Source organism: Lissotriton helveticus, chromosome 10 (genome assembly GCF_964261635.1).
Source record: "Lissotriton helveticus chromosome 10, aLisHel1.1, whole genome shotgun sequence".
NCBI classification, from domain to species: Eukaryota; Metazoa; Chordata; class Amphibia; order Caudata; family Salamandridae; genus Lissotriton; species Lissotriton helveticus.
The window spans coordinates 1,112,594,102-1,112,617,027 of NC_136071.1; the positions used below are offsets into that span (position 1 = coordinate 1,112,594,102).

Consider the following 22,926-nt stretch of genomic DNA (forward strand, 5'->3'; position numbering starts at 1 on the left):
ACCGTCAACTCTGACAGCCTTTTTCTGATGGCCGAGATGGCGGGTGGAGAAAAACAGCATCCATAGAGCAGTACCGGGATCCCCGATCGCCGTCAGGATTACGATGTGGGTTTACAACGACCCGACCATGGCAGTCTGACTGTCTGCCTCAAGTCATCAAAACGATGGATTTGGGGTGCATACTCACCCAAATCAGCTTATCCCCAACATTCTCCAACATGGATCCCTTTCTTCAGGTCCCTCCTACACTGCAGCAGCTGAACCCCGAAGACAACGACCCTGTAGGTGCCGGAAAGCAGGTAAATTCGTAGGTGGTATGTATTGCCATTGACTGGCCTGTGCAGAGATCGCCACACTCCAGCAATGGGATACATGGTGCACAAGACATATCCCTACATATGTCATGCATGGGTGCACATATTACATGTTTCCTGTGATTTTGCACACACTTGCAGCAACATATTCGTTGGTATGTCCACCACCGTAGATGAGACAGCTGCGGTAGCAGCAGTTGCATCCTAATATGGCGTGAACTTTACCAGGCTTGGTGGTCGTAATCGGATCACGGCTGCAGCGGTTGGACGGTCGATCTGACCGCCATCGTACTCAGGCCCAATATTTTCACAATCATAACAACCAACAAATAAAATGTAATTCAAATTAAAAATCATAACACAATTAACATAAAACATAATAAATAACACAGTTTTTAAATAAATGAATAAATAATTTAAAATGTATTATTATTTAAATAACTTTCCACCCTATACCTCTACAAACTAAACAACACACACCTAAAATATAACTGAACAAATATGATAATTTCCCAATTTACATAATTATGAATTAATAAGTAATAATTTAATAATTATCAATTCATTGTCTCTTAATTAACGTCCCACCCTGTACCCCTAAAAACTCTACCCACACCTACAATGTATCTTAAAAATTATAATAATTACATCATTTACATAATTAACTATTAAACAACTAATAATTATTAACTAATAATTAAATATTTATAAAGAATTACCTTGCCAACCCTCACTCCTACAAACCCCACAACCTGCACCAAGAATATAAATTAAAACATAAATTAATTGCACATTTTACATAAATAGTTATCAATTAAATAATTACTAATAATTAAAAAGTAATTAATTAATTTACTTTCCACCCTGCACCCCTACAAACCCCACAACGCACACCTAAAACTTAACATCAAAAATAAATTTCACTATTTATATAATTATCAATTAAATAATTAGTAATAATTAAAAAGTCATTAATAATTAATTATAATTATTTCACTTCCCGCCCTGTACACCTACAAACCCCACTACCCGCTTCAACACTACAAATTACAATAAATATTAAAATGTAATTTAAAAAGAGCAACAATTTGCAAACTATATTAAAAACTAACAATAATTATACAATTTATAACATTGACAATTAAAACATACACTAAAATACATAAAAATCATTAAAACATGATATTATTAACAACAATATTTTTGTAAACGATATTAACAACATAGATATTTTTGACATTGAGATTACTCACCTTAAAAAATCTATATTTTTGTCAAAGATATTCCTGCATCATGATATGTGCGGCTCACGATATTAAAAACACGACATTTATGCATCTTGATATTTTTTACTAGATATTTTGTCCAAATACCCTCAGGCGACATAAAAAGCAGACAACCTTAAAGAAATCACAAGTTGGACTGGAGAAGACACAAGTTGGAAAGAGATTAAATTAGCCTATGCAGTACATTAATGCCTCTGCTGGCCTCTTTGGTCTCCAAAGAGTACTCTTGTCTTGATTTCCTTCCTGTTTTTCTGGTGTTCAAGTGTAATTTCCTGGGCTGGGGGTTAACCATTGATTAGAGTAATGGCAGTGGTAGAAGCCATTGGTCTTGTGGCTATCAGGACATAACTTCCTACATGTTTAAGAAGTTTGTCACTAAAATGGCAAAGGGAACCTGTGTATTACTCTGCTCTACTTTGAAGGAGAAAATGCGATAGGTCATCAAGGGCAGCCATGTTAAAAACTGCCTAAATTTAAGAAATCCAGTTTTCAGGGGTGGATGCATATACTCTTTACTGTAATTTCGGGAGGCCCATCCAATAGAAGCAAATGAGATACTGATTAGGTCAATCCAGGAGGCAGAACACATGTTTCTCAATTGCCTCCATAGTGGCTTGCAGTATGCATGGGACAGACATGCCCAACAGGTCCCAAGGTTACAGATGATGTAGACCACAACTCATTTTGAGGACTGGGTTTTGTTTTCTGTCATCAAAATGTGGTAAATAAATAAATAATACCCTATTTTTGAATGCTTAAATGAATAACAGATAGCTCAATAAATAAGAGTCAAGATTCGAGGTAGTAGGAGTTTTTGCAGGTTTATTACAGCATAAGGACAGGATCAGGACAACCTGCATAGGAAGAGCAGAATGACAGGGCCCAGCAGGACAACTGGGACCCAGTAGGGGAAAAGGATGCCCAGCAGCTGCTGGGGCTAGGTCTGGGATGAGCTTGGAATGAGCGCGCTAGCATTCAATAACAAGATACAGGCATATATACATAGCGCAAACACATAGCAGTACATTGCAGTAGGCGTAACAGTGGGTGGAGTAGAAGGCGTGACGTGTAGCAGTCGCGAAAGATAACAGTAAAAGTGGGTGTAACTGGGAGTTTACATAGACATGTGATGCAAACGTAACAGAATATGTCATGAATGGGCGGAAACATAGGAGGGGGCTACCTAAGGAGCCGGGACCTCTAACCTAATGGTGCGCGAAAACGGGCAATGACGTGTTACTAGGAGAAGCTGGGGGCTACGAACTCTGTGCTAGGAGTAGAGACTAGAGTCTGGAGGGTCGGAGCGACATGTACCTAAACCCTATCTAGTATCTGATGTTTAGGGAACATGTTGATATAAACTAAGAGTCAGGAGGGGAAAAGCTAACTTGATTCTAAGACTGGACCATGCATTATTCTACACGTAGTGCGTGATGAAGAATATTAAATGACCATTAATACAGTATTTCTCTAACGTGGAGCCGAATAGGCTAGACAATGACGGAAACTATTGATGCAGTTCAGTAGCTTAGGAATGCAGAAGAGGAGGACTGAACTGATAACTGGAACTATAACATACTTTTGGCAGACTCAGAGGCAGAGCCAAGCTGCACCGGGCACTGCGAGGCAGGAAGTAAGTGAAAGGTCGAGGATACAGGTGGGGGCTGTATCGCTCCTCAGCGAGGCTTTCAGGAGACAGGAGCTGAATCTGTGGTCCGGGCCCTGTTGAGGCCTAGAAACGGGGACTTTATAATGGAATAACGTGCACACTGAGAAACGTGGCAACATAACTTTACATAGGCCTGATATTCGTATTATTCACGAGGACTGGAAAATGACATATCAGAGATGGACACAACTATAATTGCGTCAGTAATCAGACATGGGGAATAACATATGCATATTGGTCATGCACACATAACATATGATGGATGAGGCGTAGGGACACAGAACATGGCGAAATTTACTTTTCCACATTCCCTCCTTGTCACTACGTTTTCATCAGGAAACATCAATATTCATGATACCGTCTATCATTTCATACAGTACCATTTGCTCGTCTCGAATTGTCTTTGAACGGGATTTAGAACGGGGCTTGGGACTAGGAATACAAGAGGTAGCACACATGCTGCAAATCGCAGGGCCACATTGTATACAGAGGCAGCAGCTAAATATAATCGCTACTGCAATACCTAGAAAGGACAGGACTTTCCATCCCCATGCGGAAATTACATTCCAGAACCAACCGGACCATGTCCAGGTGCCTGGATCTTGATGTAACAGGTGGGCAATTTTATGGAGTCTGGTTATAGCTGAATAAACAGACGGCGCGTTATTTGGAATGAAAATGCAACAACTGGATCCGAGAATTCTACAGGCCCCGCCCCTATCGGCCAGTATGACGTCAAGGACGAGACGATTCTGTAAAACGACAAATCTCATAGCAGATTGTTCTTCGGTGAGGTTACCTAGAGCAGAGGCAGTCTCATTTACTACAGCTTCAAGGGTTCTTGTTAGCCTACGGATCAGTTTACTATTCTGGACAGGTCCTATGAAAAAGAAGAAACCCTTATTGAAATCTGTATACTGTTCTAGAGTAGTTTCAGTTTGATCGACAATTGGGGACTCTCTTCGATGTCTAGTGTGTACTAAGAAAGAATTCCTATGATAATCAGGTGGGGCTAGAAAAACAGGTGGCAGTAGGAAGGCAATGTAACAGGTTCCCTCCCAATCGAGGGGCAGACGGACATATGCAGTTTGACCACAAACAAAATAAGAATGACGTGAAGCTTTAAAAATAGATTTCCCACTGTCACTATACTGGATAACAGTAGTACATTCACTATGTCCTATATGTACAGAACCATAACTACGGACACATAATTCGCCTTTAACTGGTAGTACTGAAATAGCAGGTAAGTCTGGAGTAGTATCAGACTGAACATTCAGGACCATGAAATTCGACGAATAATTTCCTAAATTATATACCTCATTTTCTAAATCTAAACCTGTTCTGTGGGGGAAACCTTGCTTGTCTGGAAAACATGTACTGTTAAGAAAAGACATATCTGTTGAGGATGACGTTAACGTGGACCATGCTCCACACGAACCATTGTGTGAGAATGGATAAGGAAAGAGTGGCAGAACTCCCTTCGATGTCTGGAAAGGGGGGAGTCGACCACACACCCAACAATTAGTGGCATTGCTGGTCTGGTGTGAATAATGTAACATACGGATGAATGTGTTATTACGCATGGCAAGGCGGTATGAATATTCGTGAGGAGGCAGATCACTAAACGTGTGCTCTACTGTAGCATTAGCAGACATATTTACATGAGGAACAGGTAAATACAGGAAAAATGCGTAGCTGGTGCAGGAAATCATTATGCTGAGAAATAATATGAAACTCAGAAAAACGATACATTGTAGTGAACTGCGACTAACTCTCTCACTATGGGGGTCTATTTTATACATGTCAGAAACAGTCTAACCGTTTCACCTAGGGGAGGACTTATACAATCAAACTGGCTGACTTATTAGACCTGAGCTTTAACTTATACTCCTGTTGCGGAGTTTTCTCTAACAAGGGAGGGGTTGTAACAAAGTCTGGTGCGGGACAGTCCTTTAAAACAATGTTCTGGCAATCCTTCGAATCCTGGGAAATGTTCTTGGCAATGTCTTTGACGACTGGCTTTGATCCTTTAAAAAGTTTTACATGGGAGAGGTGCACCCACCCCTTCCTGCCTTCTAGCTTGACGGCAGTTCGGGTGGTCAAAAGGACTTGACGTGGCTCTTTCCAACGTGGTTCCAGCGGACTTGATCGGTCAAAGTTGCGGACAAGAACCATCGATCCTGGAACGATCTCGTGCGGTGCCACCTCGGTATTGTCTGGAAATGCGGCGGCAACCTGTGAACGACATGAGTTGAGGGCAGACATCAAGGAAGCTAGGTAATCTGTCAGCATATTACATGAAACATCGGTAATACTTCGGGGTCTAGGAGTACCCCACATGTTAGGGGGACGGCCGAAAACGACCTCATACGGGGACAGACCTGATCTGGAATGTGCGACCATTCGCATGTAGAACAGAGCGACTGGCAAAGCTACTAACCAGTCTACACCTTTGTCTTTACAGACTTTTGCTATACGGATTTTCAGAGTCTGATTATGTCTCTCGACTAGACCAGCTGCTTCTGGATGGCGTACACAATGAAACTTCCACTGGTACCCTAACAACAGGGAAACGTGCTTCATGAGTTCTGATGAGAATGGCTGACCGTTATCAGAATATACGACTCTAGGGAGTCCGTATCTAGGGAAAAATTCACGAACCAACTGCTTGGCAGTGGTCGCAGCTGTGTAATCTGGGACTGGATATGCCTCTGTCCATCTGGACAAAGCGCATACTACTACAAGGACATACTTGAAACCTCGACATCGCTCCATTTGAATATAATCCATCTGGAGGACCTCAAAAGGGTGGTCAGGGGGCTGGAAACCACCTTGTTCCACCGGGACACTTTTACCTGGATTAAACTGACAACATATCATACAGGTACGGACTTTCTGCTTGGCTGCAGCTCGTAAATGCTTGTTGAACCAAATGTTCTGGATACTGTCTAACATAGCTTTTTCTCCTAAATGTGCTGGACTATGTGCGGTATTGATAATGACTTGAACCATAGAATCGGGGAGAAACCATGTGGCTCTACCCTTCGTTAACCATCCTTGATCTGTCTGGACCCCTCCTTGTACAGACCATTTCTTGATTTCATCGGGAGTAGCATGTGACTGGATATCTATGACATCTTGTGTAGGGTCCTTAACTGTCATGCATGTAATCAGATCTGGAGTATGTGTCTGATTAACTGGAATGTCTGGTGTCTGTGCTGTAAGCTTGGCTGTGCGGTCTGCTAAATCATTACCTTGGGAAATAATGTCTGTAACTTTCGTGTGTGCTTTGCACTTCATGATAGCAATAGATGTCGGTAAATGTATGGCATCTAACAGAGCTTGAATAAGGAGACCATGCTGAATCTTGGTTCCATGAGACGTCATAAAACCTCTTTCTTGCCAGAGCACTCCGAAGTCGTGTACAACTCCGAATGCGTAACGTGAATCTGTGTAAACATTAACTTTCAGGTTCTTAGCGTGTATACAGGCTTGTGTTAGAGCGACTAGCTCTGCTGCTTGAGCGGACAGAGTATCAATACGTTGTGTTTCAATAACTTCAGTGTCAGTAGTCACTGCATACGCGGCGACTAGTTCTCCTGTACTAGTTCTCATACATGAACCATCCACATAAAGTGTCAGGTCAGGATCTAGTAACGGAATGTCTGTCAGATCTTGTCTTGGCTTTGTCGTAATGTTAACTACTTCCACACAATCATGTGTGTCTGGATTTGAACTAACTGATGGTAACAGTGTAGCAGGATTCAGGACGTTGCAGCGTCTAATTTCTATGTGTGGCTGGAACAATGTCAATTCATAACCTGTCAAACGTGCAATCGTCAAGTGCTGAGTCTGTGTTCGGTTTAAAAGAACTTCTACTGAATGTGGTACTTGTACTGTCAGGGAATGTCCTAAAACTATGGAATCACTTTGTCTGATAGCTAGTGCTGTGGCTGCAACTGACTTCAGGCACGCAGGTAACGCCTGGGCGACTGGATCTAATGTGCTCGAAAAATAAGCACAGGGCTTGTATTGACCTGCTTGATCTTGTGTGAGAACAGATAATGCTGTACCTTCGCGTTCTGTAACGAAAAGTGTAAAAGGCTTACTGTAGTTCGGTGTAGCTAGAACTGGAGCTTGACATAGGGCTTTCTTTAACTCGTTGAAACTAAGTGTATGATCAGGTGTCCAAGGGAGGACAGTCGATACGGCTGCCTCCTGTGTCGTTAACTGTATCAGTGGCTTGGCTAGAAATGCATACTGGGGAATCCATTGTCTACAATAAGAAGTAAGGCCGATAAAAGCACGTACCTCCTTCTGGGTTCTGGGCTGGGGAAGACTCGCTATTAACTGGATACGGTCGGGTGTCAACTGCCTACCCCTCTTGGACAGCAAGTGTCCTAAGTATACCACTTGCTGGACACAGAATTGAAGCTTCGAAGGTGACACCTTGTGCCCCATCTCGGCTAGAAAATACAGAACTGTAAGTGATGCTCGCTCGCAAGCACGTTCAGAACGGGCTGTGATCAGTAGATCATCGACATACTGGAGCAGGGCAGTGTCAGTTGGCATGTGAATGTTGTCTAGTTGTCTCTTAAGTGCTTGACTGTAAATACTAGGGCTTTCTGTGAAACCTTGAGGAGCGCGTGTAAACATATAGCTCCTTCCATTTAAACAAAATCCGAAAAGAAACTGGCTGTCTGGATGAATTGGAACACTGAAAAATGCATTCTTGAGATCAATAACAGTGAAAAACATGGCTTCGGAATCAATGGCAGTTAACAGGGAAGAAATGTCTGGAACAACTGGGTACTGAGGAACAATACATTTATTAAGCTCTCGTAAATCAATCACTAATCGATATACTGGGGGTGCATTCGGATCAGTACGTTTCATAACAGGAATGATCGGAGAATTACATACATTGGAGTCAGTTTCTACAACTACTCCTTGAGCCATGAGCTCGTCAATAATTTTGGATAAGGCTGCTACAGCCTCAGGTGGCAATCTGTACTGTCTAATTCGGGGTAACACTACACCTGGTTTGAGAGTCACACGATAGGGTGTGATTTGCATGTAACCTACATCAGTTGGACCTTGCGCCCATAAATGTTGCGGAACATTAGACAATCTTGAATCAAAATCTCGTAATACATAGTGACCCTTAAAGTCACGTAGGAACAGACGTATTCCCTCTGGGGAACAACAAATAACTGCACCTAATTCTTTCAGTGTCCTAATACCTAACAGATTCTCTGGACATGACTTAGTGAGTAACAGATCAGTAGTACGGGACAATGGACCTACTTCTAGAGTAACTGGCTGAGATATTTCATTAACTATGGGTTTTCCTGAAAATCCAAGGGAAACATTTCTTGAGCCTGAGAGCGGAGCCCCTGGAACTTCGGCATGACTAATTGTGGTCCTACTTGCCCCTGTATCGATCAGAAATTTTCTGTCTTTCCCTAATACTTGACTATGAACATAGGGACCTTCTTGGTCTACAGGTATCTCGATGAGAGGCAAGCCTACCTCCCTCTCTAGGCTGTTTCATGAATATGACTGGTATTCTGGATACTCAGACTGTGCATACTGGTACATCTGCGATGTAACGTGCTGTGTTGCAGCAATAGGCTGCGGTACTGTAACTGTCGGTTGTGCATTCTGTGACTGAGGAATCTGTGAAACTTGTTCTTGTCTAGGCGGACGTGGTCTTTCTTTAGTCTTACCAGTAGCTATGTTATGTTTCAGAACTGCACACTCGTTTATAAAATGACCTGGCTGTTTACAATAATTGCAGTTCCCTTTAACGGGAGCTGCAGGATGACTGGCTTGATTCGGACCCCTCTTCTGACTGTCTTGAGGAACAGATTGTGCAACTAGCACTTTCATTTTCGTGTCTTTCATACGTTTTCTCTCGTGTTCTTGCTCTTCTCTGATTCTATTCTGGTGATACTGGAGCATCTGGAGCATCTGGGACGGGGTATTAGCTTGCCAGGTGCTTTCGACTTTCAAAACTCGATTTTTAATTTGTGGACTTGAATTCTCGACTAATTTGGTAACGAAAAGGTGAGGGTATGACTCACTACTTGTCTTGAGACCACTGTTAATACTGAAACATTTCTCAAATCTAGAATAAAAATCACTAATATCTTCATCTTGTTTCTGTTTACAGGCTGAGATTGCATCCCAGTCTTCTTTTCTCGTTGTCAATAATCTGGGTAAAACTTGAATCAATAATTCTGGTAATTCTTTACATTTATCTCCAAGACCGGTACCTGGTACTCGTGCCTTGTCTTCAGCTTCTAGAGCTGTCCAATCGATCTTTTTCTCTCCCACCTCCCATTCTTTTTCTTTTAACTTTTCATATACCCCTGTGGGTAACAGGACCTTTAACATTTTAATGATATCTGGGTAAGTATATTCTCCCATACGGAGCATGTCTTTTAATTCTCTATGGAACCCTGCTGGATCTTTGTCATGACAGGGAATTAATTTCTTCATTTCAAGAAGTTCCATCTTTGATATTGGAGTGTATACAAACACTCGTTGCATTACGCCACCCGCCCCTTGGACTGGGTGGACTTCTCGTAACGGATTCTGTCTGTCTATGTAGAATGATTTATTTTCTGGGGGTGAGACATGAACGAAATGCGGGTTCAGAAACGTTCTATATTTGTGGCGCTGTTCTAGAATGACACTAATTAAATCGGTACCTAGACCTCTCCATCTATACTGGAGTAACTCGTTCAGGACATCGTGTAACGGACCTGGGTCAGAATGTTGACCCTCATACAGAGTAATGAGGTGCTGAATCATATACATACCCACCAGTCGTTGCTCGGCTGGGGGCAATTTCAGAAACATTTGTGCCACTATTTCGTCTGGAAAAGTGGTAGAATCAGTAATCCATCGGACTGCTGATCGGGCTAGTTCTTGTTCATGCATAGTACTTAATTCACTGTAACCGACTCGTGATTTCAGAATGTGATCGGTAACTTGAAATACTTGTTCTAGGGAACCTTGTTCTGGTGCTGGATGATGAAAAATAGACTTGTGTTCTAGGCGTAAATGGCGATCTGGAAATCTAGATTTTCCTACATACGCTATTCTGACGGGATTCTCGTCCTCTTCTTCAGGATCAGAGATACTTTCTTTCTCGCTTACTTGTGCTGCTTTACGCTGTTCGTGTAACCTTATTATTTCTTTACGAATTTTCTTGTACATACTCTCCATGGCACCGACGGTCTTGTGCTTACCCTCGGCTATATTATCACTCCACCTTGTCAGGATTCTCATTTCGGCGGGATCTTTAGACGGATAATCTTGTTCTCTTATTAGACAATTGATCAGGAACTTTAATATCATGAGCTGGATCTCGGCTTTCCTTTGAGACATAATCTCGCCAATACTTTCTGGATCATCCCCTGTACGGATGAAACGATATATTCTGTCTAGATCTTCTTTCATATTCGGTAAGGTGACTAGATACTCGGTCACTCTCCTTACACGTACGGAATATAAAACCATATTATACTCGCCTGGGACTGGATCATAGACACATTCGCCAAGGGCTTGTCTGATTTCTGTGACAGACTTATTACTTTTAGGAGTACGCTGTGATGCTTGAGCATGTAATTCGAGTGCTGATAAACGCTTGTGTGGCGGCGGGGTTTGAGGAAGACCTCCTCCCGCGGCCCTTAAACTGGAATCGTCGACTGACATTCTTCGTCCTGGCAGAGTCGGTAATTGTAACGTGGGCTGGACTTGTATGGCGGACTGGGCCGGGGGAGCTGTTAAGGGCACCCCGGTGTCTGGAGGAGCAGGAAGTGCCTGATTTACAGGGACTGGCGGAGCGCGAACAGGATTTGCATATTCGGGGACTGTGTCGTCCAAATAGGACGAAATAAAAATATCAGCTGCGGTCTGTTTGTGACGTAGCTTGGTCGGAACTAATGGCGGCGGGAAATTACTGGATGCCTCTGGGGTCGCTTTTGGCAAACCTTCGGCAAGGAGAGGATACATACCCTTAATTAGGGCATGCCTCTGTCTGTCTGACTGTTCGGTTTTGACTTGTTCACCTATCTCGATTAATTCTCTTTCTTGGGCTCGTTCCTGGGATTCTCTACTTAACTCTGACTTTCTGACTTCCTTTTCCGTTCTTCTATGAGCTTCCTTGCGCCATAACTCGATGGCATCTTTCTGTGACTGTCTGGCTTTCTTTTTCCATAATGCTTCTTCTACTCGCATGATACATTCGGCATCCCATGTACCCGATACGGGCCATCTATACTTTTCTTCTAACTGTTTGGTATACTCTACCCATAAATCTAGATACATTATGGCGCTTATGCCATGTTTCTGATACATAAAATGACCTGGACTGTCCCTAGGCGGAACAGGAACTGCTTCCTCTAACAGACCCTTTCTAGTTTTCAACTGACGTAATCTTGAAAAGAGCGGCATTGTAAACTTAAATCGGAACACAATACAATACACGAAGAACAATAACAAGTGGAAAAACAATTCAGGCATACCACGACATTGGAATTACATTAAACAATATCATAACATAACAGTTCGAACAGAATATTACCTGAAAATACTGAAAACAGAAACAGAACAGATTTTCTCGAGAACGGAACAGACTAGAGTTACCGGATGCACTGCTGTAACAGTACGGAACATACCGGTCCCACAAAGGGACGCATCAAGACCCGTATCCACCTAGGTGAACACTTCGTTTGTGAGTCTGGGCACCACCAACCCACGGACCAGGAGTCAATTTAGATTGGTCCTGTCTAGATACTACCCCAGCAATGGTACTCACCGGGCAGCACGGAACGGAAAGCCTCGGACGGGACTGGACTGCTACGACGACGAACTTCGGACTTCGGACTTCAGTTACGGGTGGGCCTCCGGATACCTCGGACCTTGGACTCTCAGCTTGGGCTCTGGTCGGGACTCGCCGCGTTCCTCCACCGTCTCGTTCGGATGCTGGACCGCCTCCTCCGTCTCCTCCGTGGGCCTGAGGGATACTTGAAGCAGAAATATCTGCACGTGGCCGGTATGGTTCCGTCACGGCTGCAGAGGGTCAGGGGGTCGGCGTGGCTTCACCGACGCGTGGGGAAAGGGCAAGTCCCTATTCGGGCGCCATTATGTGGTAAATAAATAAATAATACCCTATTTTTGAATGCTTAAATGAATAACAGATAGCTCAATAAATAAGAGTCAAGATTCGAGGTAGTAGGAGTTTTTGCAGGTTTATTACAGCATAAGGACAGGATCAGGACAACCTGCATAGGAAGAGCAGAATGACAGGGCCCAGCAGGACAACTGGGACCCAGTAGGGGAAAAGGATGCCCAGCAGCTGCTGGGGCTAGGTCTGGGATGAGCTTGGAATGAGCGCGCTAGCATTCAATAACAAGATACAGGCATATATACATAGCGCAAACACATAGCAGTACATTGCAGTAGGCGTAACAGTGGGTGGAGTAGAAGGCGTGACGTGTAGCAGTCGCGAAAGATAACAGTAAAAGTGGGTGTAACTGGGAGTTTACATAGACATGTGATGCAAACGTAACAGAATATGTCATGAATGGGCGGAAACATAGGAGGGGGCTACCTAAGGAGCCGGGACCTCTAACCTAATGGTGCGCGAAAACGGGCAATGACGTGTTACTAGGAGAAGCTGGGGGCTACGAACTCTGTGCTAGGAGTAGAGACTAGAGTCTGGAGGGTCGGAGCGACATGTACCTAAACCCTATCTAGTATCTGATGTTTAGGGAACATGTTGATATAAACTAAGAGTCAGGAGGGGAAAAGCTAACTTGATTCTAAGACTGGACCATGCATTATTCTACACGTAGTGCGTGATGAAGAATATTAAATGACCATTAATACAGTATTTCTCTAACGTGGAGCCGAATAGGCTAGACAATGACGGAAACTATTGATGCAGTTCAGTAGCTTAGGAATGCAGAAGAGGAGGACTGAACTGATAACTGGAACTATAACATACTTTTGGCAGACTCAGAGGCAGAGCCAAGCTGCACCGGGCACTGCGAGGCAGGAAGTAAGTGAAAGGTCGAGGATACAGGTGGGGGCTGTATCGCTCCTCAGCGAGGCTTTCAGGAGACAGGAGCTGAATCTGTGGTCCGGGCCCTGTTGAGGCCTAGAAACGGGGACTTTATAATGGAATAACGTGCACACTGAGAAACGTGGCAACATAACTTTACATAGGCCTGATATTCGTATTATTCACGAGGACTGGAAAATGACATATCAGAGATGGACACAACTATAATTGCGTCAGTAATCAGACATGGGGAATAACATATGCATATTGGTCATGCACACATAACATATGATGGATGAGGCGTAGGGACACAGAACATGGCGAAATTTACTTTTCCACAAAAATTTAACACAGAGCAACAAGAGACAAAAATAGAAAAGGGACAAACAAGAAATAAGATAATAGGAAAATTGTGACAAAGGAGAAGCCAGGTATGCAAAAGAAACTGCATGAGTGAGATTTTGGGGCCGTTTACGATGAGTGTCGGAAAGCCTCTGACCTCAGGTTGGAGGTTTGCCGACACTCATCGTTGGTTTCAATTCCGACTGGCTGATTATGTTACAGCTAGTCAGAATTGAACCGGCAGGTCATTCCAGATGGCTTCTGACGGGCTCCAGGAGCCCGTCAGCCAGTCAGAGACCGGCCTGTAATCCAAATAGAAGGCGTTACGATGCATGGTTTCCAGCATGGTTTCAATGCCGGCCTTTCTGACATGGAAACCCTTTCGGAAAACATGTTTGGGGGCCCTAGCAGGGCACCCTTTTGTTTTCGGCCTCCCGTTGGGGGCCAAGGTGGCACCATAGATGCCCCCTTGTTGACCACTGCGGGAATAAACACAAACTCCCATTCCTCTATGTTAGCTTGTGTTACAGACGGTTTACAGCTGTAACATGAGCATCATGATTAGGCGGTCGGGACGGCCAACCGGAGGTTGGTCGATCCTTTCTCCACAACGGTCCGCCCGACATCGAAATAAGCCCCAGAGTGATAGGACATATAGGGTGAAGAAAGAGGCATGAGGTAGAAGCAAGACTTAGCAGCTTTGGTATCAAGCAATTTGGCCATTGGGAGGGCTCCTTAGAGCCCCACTACTTATTGTTTATCCATTTATTTTTTACAAAGCGTAGTTGGGTTACTGGTTGAGGGAGGGTGGAACCCTACTCAAGCAGGAACCACAATCCTTGTCAAGGTGAAGTCACAAGCACACCCTAAATTAACCTGCGCTTAACCCTTGGCTAGCTTGGCACAGAGCAGTCAGGCTTAACTCAGAGGCAATGTGTAAAGTATGTGTGCAATATTTCAAACAGTAACACAGTGAAAACACACCACAAAAGGATCCCACTTCAGTTTAAGCAAATAGTAGCCGGGTCTGGTGGCGTAGTTGACAAATGCATCCACTGTAGGGGCCTGTGTTTGACCTCATGGTCACAGGTTCTAATCCCAGCGGGTCCACTTGGCCTTTCATCCATCTGAGGTCAATAAAAGGAGTACCGTTGAGTTGGGTAACAATATACATCTGTTATTCAGCGCCTTGAGACCGTCGGGTGATACATACGCTTTACAAATGTACATGTTATGTTATTCTTAATAAATAAAAGAAGACCATAACGACAAAAATCCAGTCAGTAGAAGCTGCAATATACAATTTTAAAGATGTCAGTTAAAATAGTGCCAAAAAGGACAAAGTGCCAACTGCGGATATCTGTTTGCACAAGACCAGGACAAAACACAAGTTCAGGCCGGCCACAATGGAACGCAGTCTGGATACAGGGACTCAGTTGGGCCCACTGAACGAGAGTGCTTTAAATCCTGGTTGCGGTGGTACCGCGCTGAGGATGCATCGTGCAGCAGAGGTGTTGTGTTGGTTCCAAGGTTCTGTGTGGTAGTGATGGGAGGTTCAGCGTCATCATTAAGGATCACTTCGGCCAGGGCTTGTGGTGCGTAATATGGCAATGAGGATGCATCATGCAGTTGAGGCGATGCGTTGGTTTCGAGGAGCTGTGAGGTTCTGATACAAAAAAAAATGATTCCATCATTGAGGCTGTCGTCGACAAGAGATTTAAGATGCAAGAGCCTGCGCCGGGAAAGCTTTGCACAATCAGCAGTTCTGATGCAGACTGTGATGTCGATGTGGAGTCCTTGTGCTGAGAAAACCGTTGCAGCAGAGGCGAGGAGCTGGTTCTGCTCAGGATTGGAGAGGGGATGTGCAGTTCTGCTGGATCCACAGATGGGCTAGCAAGGCACCTTCAGGCCCACTTACAAGGGTACAGGACTGGGGTAGCACCACTTGGCAGGGTAGGACTCACACATAGCGTAAAATGAGTACCATTGAGTTGGGAAACAATATACATCTGTTATTCAGTGCATTGAGACCGTCGGGTGATACATGCGCTTTACAAATGTACATGTTATGTTATTCTTAATAAATAAAAGAAGACCATAATGACAAAAATCCAGTCAGTAGAAGCTGCAATATGCAATTTTAAAGATGTCAGTTAAAATAGTGCCAAAAAGGACAAAGTGCCAACTGCGGATATCTGTTTGCACAAGACCAGGACAAAACACAAGTTCAGGCCGGCCACAATGGAACGCAGTCTGGATACAGGGACTCAGTTGGGCCCACTGAACGAGAGTGCTTTAAATCCTGGTTGCGGTGGTACCGCGCTGAGGATGCATCGTGCAGCTGAGGTGTTGTGTTGGTTCCAAGGTTCTGTGTGGTAGTGATGGGAGGTTCAGCGTCATCATTAAGGATCACTTCGGCCAGGGCTTGTGGTGCGTAATATGGCATTGAGGATGCATCATGCAGTTGAGGCGATGCGTTGGTTTCAAGGAGCTGTGTGGTTCTGATACAAAAAAAATGATTCCATCATTGAGGCTGTCGTCGACAAGAGATATACGATGCAAGAGCCTGCGCCGGGAGAGCTTTGCACAATCAGCAGTTCTGATGCAGACTGTGATGTCGATGTGGAGTCCTTGTGCTGAGAAAACCGTTGCAGCAGAGGCGAGGAGCTGGTTCTGCTCAGGATTGGAGAGGGGATGTGCAGTTCTGCTGGATCCACAGATGGGCTAGCAAGGCACCTTCAGGCCCACTTCCAAGGGTACAGGACTGGGGTAGCACCACTTGGCAGGGTAGGACTCACACATAGCGGAGTCTAGGTGCTGGGATCAAGGTAGTTGGGAATTCCCCGAGTCTCTAGTTAGGAGGCCAGCCAACTATCCCTTGGAGTCACTCTGGAGTTCTGGGTTCAACAGATGCAGGTGCAGTCTGCCTCACTCAGGTAAGAGGGCAGCAGGCAGCAGGTCAACACAGCAGGGCAGCAGGCCAACATAGTGACAGCTCTTTCAGCAGCACAGCAGTCCTTCTTACTGGCAGAGTAACCACAGGTCCAGAAGTGTACTGAAGAGTTGGTGTCTAGGATCCAATATTTATACCGGCGCCTTCCTTTGAAGTGGGAGAAGGATCTAGAGGTTTCCCTTTGAGGTCCTCAGACATCCTGCCTTCCCTGTCCTGGCTCTAAAGTAACTACAGTGGGTATGCAGCACTTTGTGTAGAGGCAGGACACAGCTGTTTCAAGTGTGAGTACCGTTGTGGTCAGCTCCGCCCTCCCATCCTGCCAGTGATGGCCCATCCAGGCACACCTAAGCTCTCTATTGTGTGTGGCTGTGTAGGGGGAATACACAAAGCTGACCTGTCAGCTAAACCCAATCATGTGACCAAGAGCCGGCTACAGGCACTAACTGGCTAAGACAGAAAAAGACAAACTTTCTAAAAGTGGCATTTTCAAAAATGTAGTTTATAACCCAACATTACTATAAGAGATGATTTTTCATTAGCATTTCAAAGATATCAAACATGAACTGGGTACCTGTTCCCATTTGGAAATTCCCACTTCTTAAATGTAATAAAGTAACTTCAATGTTATCCTAAGGGAGAGGTAGGCCTCGCAGTAGAGAATTACGAATGTGAGAGTTTTTCGCTACCAGGGTATCTAAAACTTAAAATGACATGTCCTTCTTTTTAAATACATTGCACCCTGCCCTGTGGGCTGTTTAGGGCCTACCCTAGGGGTGACATATGTATTTAAAAGGAAGTTTGTGCTTGGCACAAGGTTTAATTTGCTAGGTTGAAATGGCAGCTGAAAACTCCACAGGCTGCAATAGCTTGTCTGATATATGATTAATGGGCTACTTAAGAGGGTGACACAATAAGTGCTTTCAGGTCCACTTGTAGCATTTAATTTACAGGCCGTGGGTACGTGTAGTACCATTTTACTAGTGACTTCTAAGTACATGAAATATGCCAATTGGGAATAAGCTAATGTTACCATGTTTTAAGGAGTGAGCACATGCACTTTAGCTTTAGCACTGGTTATCAGTAGTAAAGTGCAAAGAGTTCTAATGCCAGCCAAAACAAATTCAGCCAAAAGTGGAGGGTAAAGGCAAAATGTTTGCGGGTGACCCTGCAGAGAGGGCCAGGTCCAAAACAAAGGATGCTGCAAGTTTCTTAGATGCCAGCTTTTGTTTTTCTTTTCTCGATATCTTAACATTCAAATCACTTTATATTGTATGTTTCACTAAACAAAATAGTGTACTTTCATAATCATGTTTTTAAACGTTATGTATTAAATACCTGTAGCTGTTCTTCAAAAAATGTATTTTTAATAATTTCTCCTGCAGAAGGTCTTTCGGTGGGCTCTTTGTTTAGCATGCTGAAACAAAGGACAAAAACGTCATTACAAAGTTGCTGTTATCAAATGAAATGCTATAAAGAGTGTACAAGTTCAACTACGTACCTTTTCATCAGGGCGTCCAGGGCCCTTGAGTATCTTTCAGGGAGAGAAGGTGTTTCTCCCTCCACAATTTTTAGAACAACAGCCATGAAATTGTACCCAGAGAAGGCATGGGTTAGGCAGCAGATCTCATACAATATGCATCCCAGTGACCTACAACAGAGGATGAAATTGAGTGAGCGGGAGGGTTTAACAAAATGATGGTCTTGTTATGATTAGTCTTTCAGTGATCCAGAGGAAATATACATGCTATTTACTAGACCTGTCTTTCTGAATTCAAGTTACACTGATCAACCCAGTATCCTCATAAAGTCTGCAATAACTTTGTAGATGATTTCAACATCTGCTACTTGCAGTGAGTTACAGACCTCTAGAGATAACAAACCTACAACTAAAATAGGGCTTTAGGGAGAATAGTTAGGGGACTGCAGTATGAATGCATTGCTGATGTATTGGAATTAAAGCAACTGTGAGAAGCACAGAGGGTGTTTGTGTATGTTAGAGAGAGAGAGAGAGAGAGAGAGAGAGAGAGAGAGAGAGAGAGAGTGTGTATGTCTCGAATACCAAGGCTGCCAAGATGCCAAGATCTACCTTATGCCTCTTTCTTTCACCGCCCTGCACTTTTTGCCTCTTTATCTCAGTTTTGCAAGTACTTTTTCGTCCCTACTTCTCCCGATATCACTGTTTTATGAATGTCCTTCTTTCTCCCTTTTCTACCTTTCTCCCTATTGTTCTGAAGCAAAGTGTGATGATGAAAACTAAGCCCGGTCTCCAAAAGACACAGGCACTAATTAAGCACTGACCTCCTCTGAATATTACAATTCGAGTTCCCGGATGCTCGTTTCAACAAAGCTGCAGGCCTTGGGACAACAGTAATATGCAGCCAGTTGGGTAGACAGAGTATACGTCTCAGGTCATTGCAGTCCCAATTAACTTCAATACCAACAAATACTAAGTAGAGCTTTGTGCATATTTTGGACATGAGTGTCCAGCTCTGTGCTGTTTGTCTCCAAATCCTGGTACCCTGTGATATCAAGTCATGTCTGACACCAAGCAAGCTCTCAATCTCGGGCAGCCACAATAAATTAGCCATTACACACCAGGTTTACATTTCCAGCACATATCAGACGTGGTACCAGAATGCATGCATTCTGGATACATTGTCTTATCTCCTTCATTCACCCAGCCAACCACTGAGACTACTTACCCTTCACATTTAGGACTAATATTAAACATATCTATGGGGTCACTTGCAGGTTGGTGGAAATCAGACATCCGCAGTTAACCAGCAGGTGATCTTTTCTGCCAACCATGCTAATGCCCCGCTTTATAGAGATGGGGGAATCTCCAAGTTGAAAACAACCGACTAACTTATAGAGCATTGGAAGTAGCTGCCAAGTCTCCCAGGCCAATGTATGATGTGCTGCTCCAGTCCAGGTGTGATTTCTTTGAAATACGGGACTTGTAGTCCTGTTTTATAATGTAATAAGCAAGATCAGAAGTTCCAGCATTCCTACAAAAAAAACTCCACTGGAACAGAATATAATGCGGAGACCTGGGAAACTAGGACGGGCTAATTGGAAGGACCTGACTACTTAAAGCTGGTCTCCCGACAGTGTTTAATTTGAACATCTGGTTTCGGGTGCTCAGCACCGGCACTTTGTTGTCAACACCTGCTCTTATAACAGCTGCCACATGGTGGCGCTGTTTGTCTAATTTTGTGAAAAGCACGACAAAACCTACACACTAATTAAATATACATTAAAATAAGTAATAATTGCCACCTAAATCGATAAGAATAGCTTGGGTGGCAGGTATTAGTCATTTTTAATGTTTGTTTATAGTCTTAATTTTCACACTTGTATGAGTGTGATGGTTAGTCGTGATGGTGCTGTCATCGCAGCGGTAGTGGAGGCAAAAGGTGGTGCAAGCTGCAATTACCTTTTGACAAGGGCCCTGGCACTTATGTTTTTTCCAAATTAATGACTGCCTTCCGATGCTGCTGTTTCCTGTTTGCTGCTGTTGTGACAGTCTTGGAAATCATTGGCAGGAATAAAAGAGAGTGCCCCCCCCTGTGCAGAAAGAAAACTCTGTATGTGTTGGGGATATTGCTTTTATTTCCAGAAACACAGCCTAGGTGTTGGCATAGCATGGCATGAAGCCTGTTATTACATTTTTGCAAAGGTGCTCCTGTTATTCTGGTGGGAACACTTTCAGCAAAATGCCCCTACGTGGTGGTAGGGAACTCTAGGTTTAGTAGGTGGGCCACACTGCCTAGTGCTTTAACAGTCCAGCCACAAAAACTTAAATGAGCCCCAAACACTGCTTGATCTCCAGTGTAGAGATGTCGGTTCAGGAGTGTTGGTTTCATACATTCAACCTCCATATGAGCCCCACAAGAGTATTATGGCTGCCAAGTTTCCCAGGTCCATGGGTGATGTGTTGCTCCAGTCCATGTTTTTCACTTTGAATTCTGGGACTTGTAGTCATGTTTTATAATGGAATAAACAAGACTTCATGTCCCCAGACTCAAAGAAAAAAACTGGACTGATGTGGGACATCACACAAGGACTCGGGAAACTTGGCAGAGCTGAGCAGGGTAATATCAGTGTAACTCCTGATTCAGACAGAAACTGAGTTTCCGGCAGAACAGGAAATTACAGGAGATGCGGAAATTCCACACTGGCTAGAAGCTGCTGTAATCTCCGGGTGTGAAGGAGAAGCAAAATGGTGAAATGCACTGAGAATCAGGTATGGTATTTCTGATAACCATTTCAATTCTCTTTTCCCAAGGAATTCCTGCAACCAGGAATGAACGATGCCTGTAATTCTGGGTGCAGGTGTACCACATTCACCTTACCATGCCCCTTTGACAGAGCGCCTTAGGGTTTCAGTGCTAAAATACGCATTTACATTTTTTCTTTCGAACCACGCGGAAACAGCTTAGTGATTTCCAAGGACTTTGTGAGTGAAAGAATTATGAATTGATGCAAAGAGTCTGTCTTCCATCTCTTTCCTTCGTTTTGTTTTTGTGATTTCTACACTTCAGTGCATTGTTTCTGAGTCTCCTGCTCTCTTTGTGATCATTACTAACACCCTTCAAAGCGCTTACGATGATTAGGCCTGGGTAATCTTATAATTACGCCCAAAAATTACACAAAATTCAAGAAATTTCAAAAAATTAAGCAATGCATACTCTCGTATTTTTTTTTTTTTTTACCTGAGCTTGCATCTTGTTTTAAAAAGTCTCACGAGATACTAGCGGGAGACTGCTGCACACAGATGCTGCCTTGTAAAAAGACATTTAATATTATTCATCCTGTCTCCTGCCTCTGTCTTCTAAGAGTTGTAAACGTGTGGTGCGTGCTTGGGTAAAAAGATAAGTGATGCGAGATAACTGTCAGTTCACATTTCATGAAATTTTACCAATTTACACAAGAACCTAATGACATGATGTCAGAAATAGGGTTACTGCTTGACAGGGGTGTGAGCTCTGGTAAAGCAGCAACCACAATCCTAGTCTAGGGTAAGGCAGAAGCAACCTGAAATTAACCTCTGCTCAACACCCCGGTAGTCAGGTTTAATTTAGAGGCAATGTGTAAAGTATTTGTGCAACACTTCAAACAGTAAAACAGTAAAAACACCACACAAGAAGATCCCATGCCAGGTTAGACAAATAAAGCTGAATGTTATAAATAAAACAAGACCAAAATGACAAACATCCAATCAGTAGAACCAGAGTTATGAATGTTTAAAGATTAAACTGAAATATAGCGCCTAAAAGCATAAAGCATCAACCGTGCAAACTGGTTGCGTTGGACAGGGCAAAGAAAAATGTTCAGGCAAACCGTGATGGAGCGTGGGTCCGATACAGTCCCTGGTTAGTTCCGCTGAAGTTTTACCTTCCCAAGTTTTGTGGCAAGAGTCCTGTTCGCGTTGAAGAAAGTCGCTGGGATCAAGTATAGTGTTGCTGGCGGTGGTCGGCGTCGCACGAGGACCAAGCCTGGCATCGCGGATGGATGGGCTGGTACTTCACACTGGCGGTCCTCCGCAGGCGAATAATGCTTGCGGTGCGAGGAGACTGGCCTGCATCGGCTTGAGCTGATTTTTGGTATGAGCAGCGCAGTTCCGGTGCGACGAGGCTCATTAGTGGTTGCAAAGAGCCTTGAATTATGAGCTCAAGGTCCAGGACCTGAGAGGCACCTCTTGGGTGTCAGGAACTCATTGAAGATGGGTCCAAGAACTGTGGGGAGCCTGTTATGTCCCTGAGGCTCAGACCAGGAGGTCAGCAGACTAGCCCTTTGAGTCACTCTGGGGTCCTGGATTCGAGAAGGGTGCAGGTCCAGTTCTTCTTCCTCAGACGAGAGGGCAGCAGGTCAGCACAGGAAGGCAGCAGCTCCTTCAGAGTAGCAGTTCAGGAGAATGTCAGTCCTTGTAGCAACACAGCAGTCTTTCTTCCTGGCAGAGTATCCACAGGTCCAAAAGTTTGTCTGAGGTACTTATTTTATGCACTTGTGCCTTGGTTCCAGAATGTGAGAGAAGCTTGTGGACAGTGTCGTTAAAGTGCCCTACACCCTCTGCCCTGGCTCCAAGCTGGCGGAAATGACAATGCAGGGTCGGTATATTGGAGTTCTTGCTAGGTTTGACATTAAGATTACCTACATCCTTCTTGTCCAACACCTCGAATGTATCCAACATACTATGTGATGATGGAGGCATGAATGTGCTTTTGCTCTTGAATTCCTGATATGTTGTGTCTTCTACTGTCTCCTTAGTAGGAACCACA

The 22,926-nt window shown here is 43.9% G+C and overlaps 1 protein-coding gene across 1 annotated transcript in view; it reads right to left on the reverse strand.

The window, feature by feature from the left end:
• The window catches only part of NEK11 (NIMA related kinase 11), a 968,483-nt gene that overhangs the window by 453,768 nt on the left and 491,789 nt on the right, over nucleotides 1–22,926 (reverse strand). The window contains exons 6-7 of the mRNA XM_078663876.1: nucleotides 18,144–18,293; nucleotides 17,981–18,059 (exon numbers count right to left, since the gene is read on the reverse strand). Coding sequence (XP_078520002.1) covers nucleotides 17,981–18,059; nucleotides 18,144–18,293 — 229 coding nt within the window. The remainder of the gene's footprint in view (nucleotides 1–17,980; nucleotides 18,060–18,143; nucleotides 18,294–22,926) is intronic.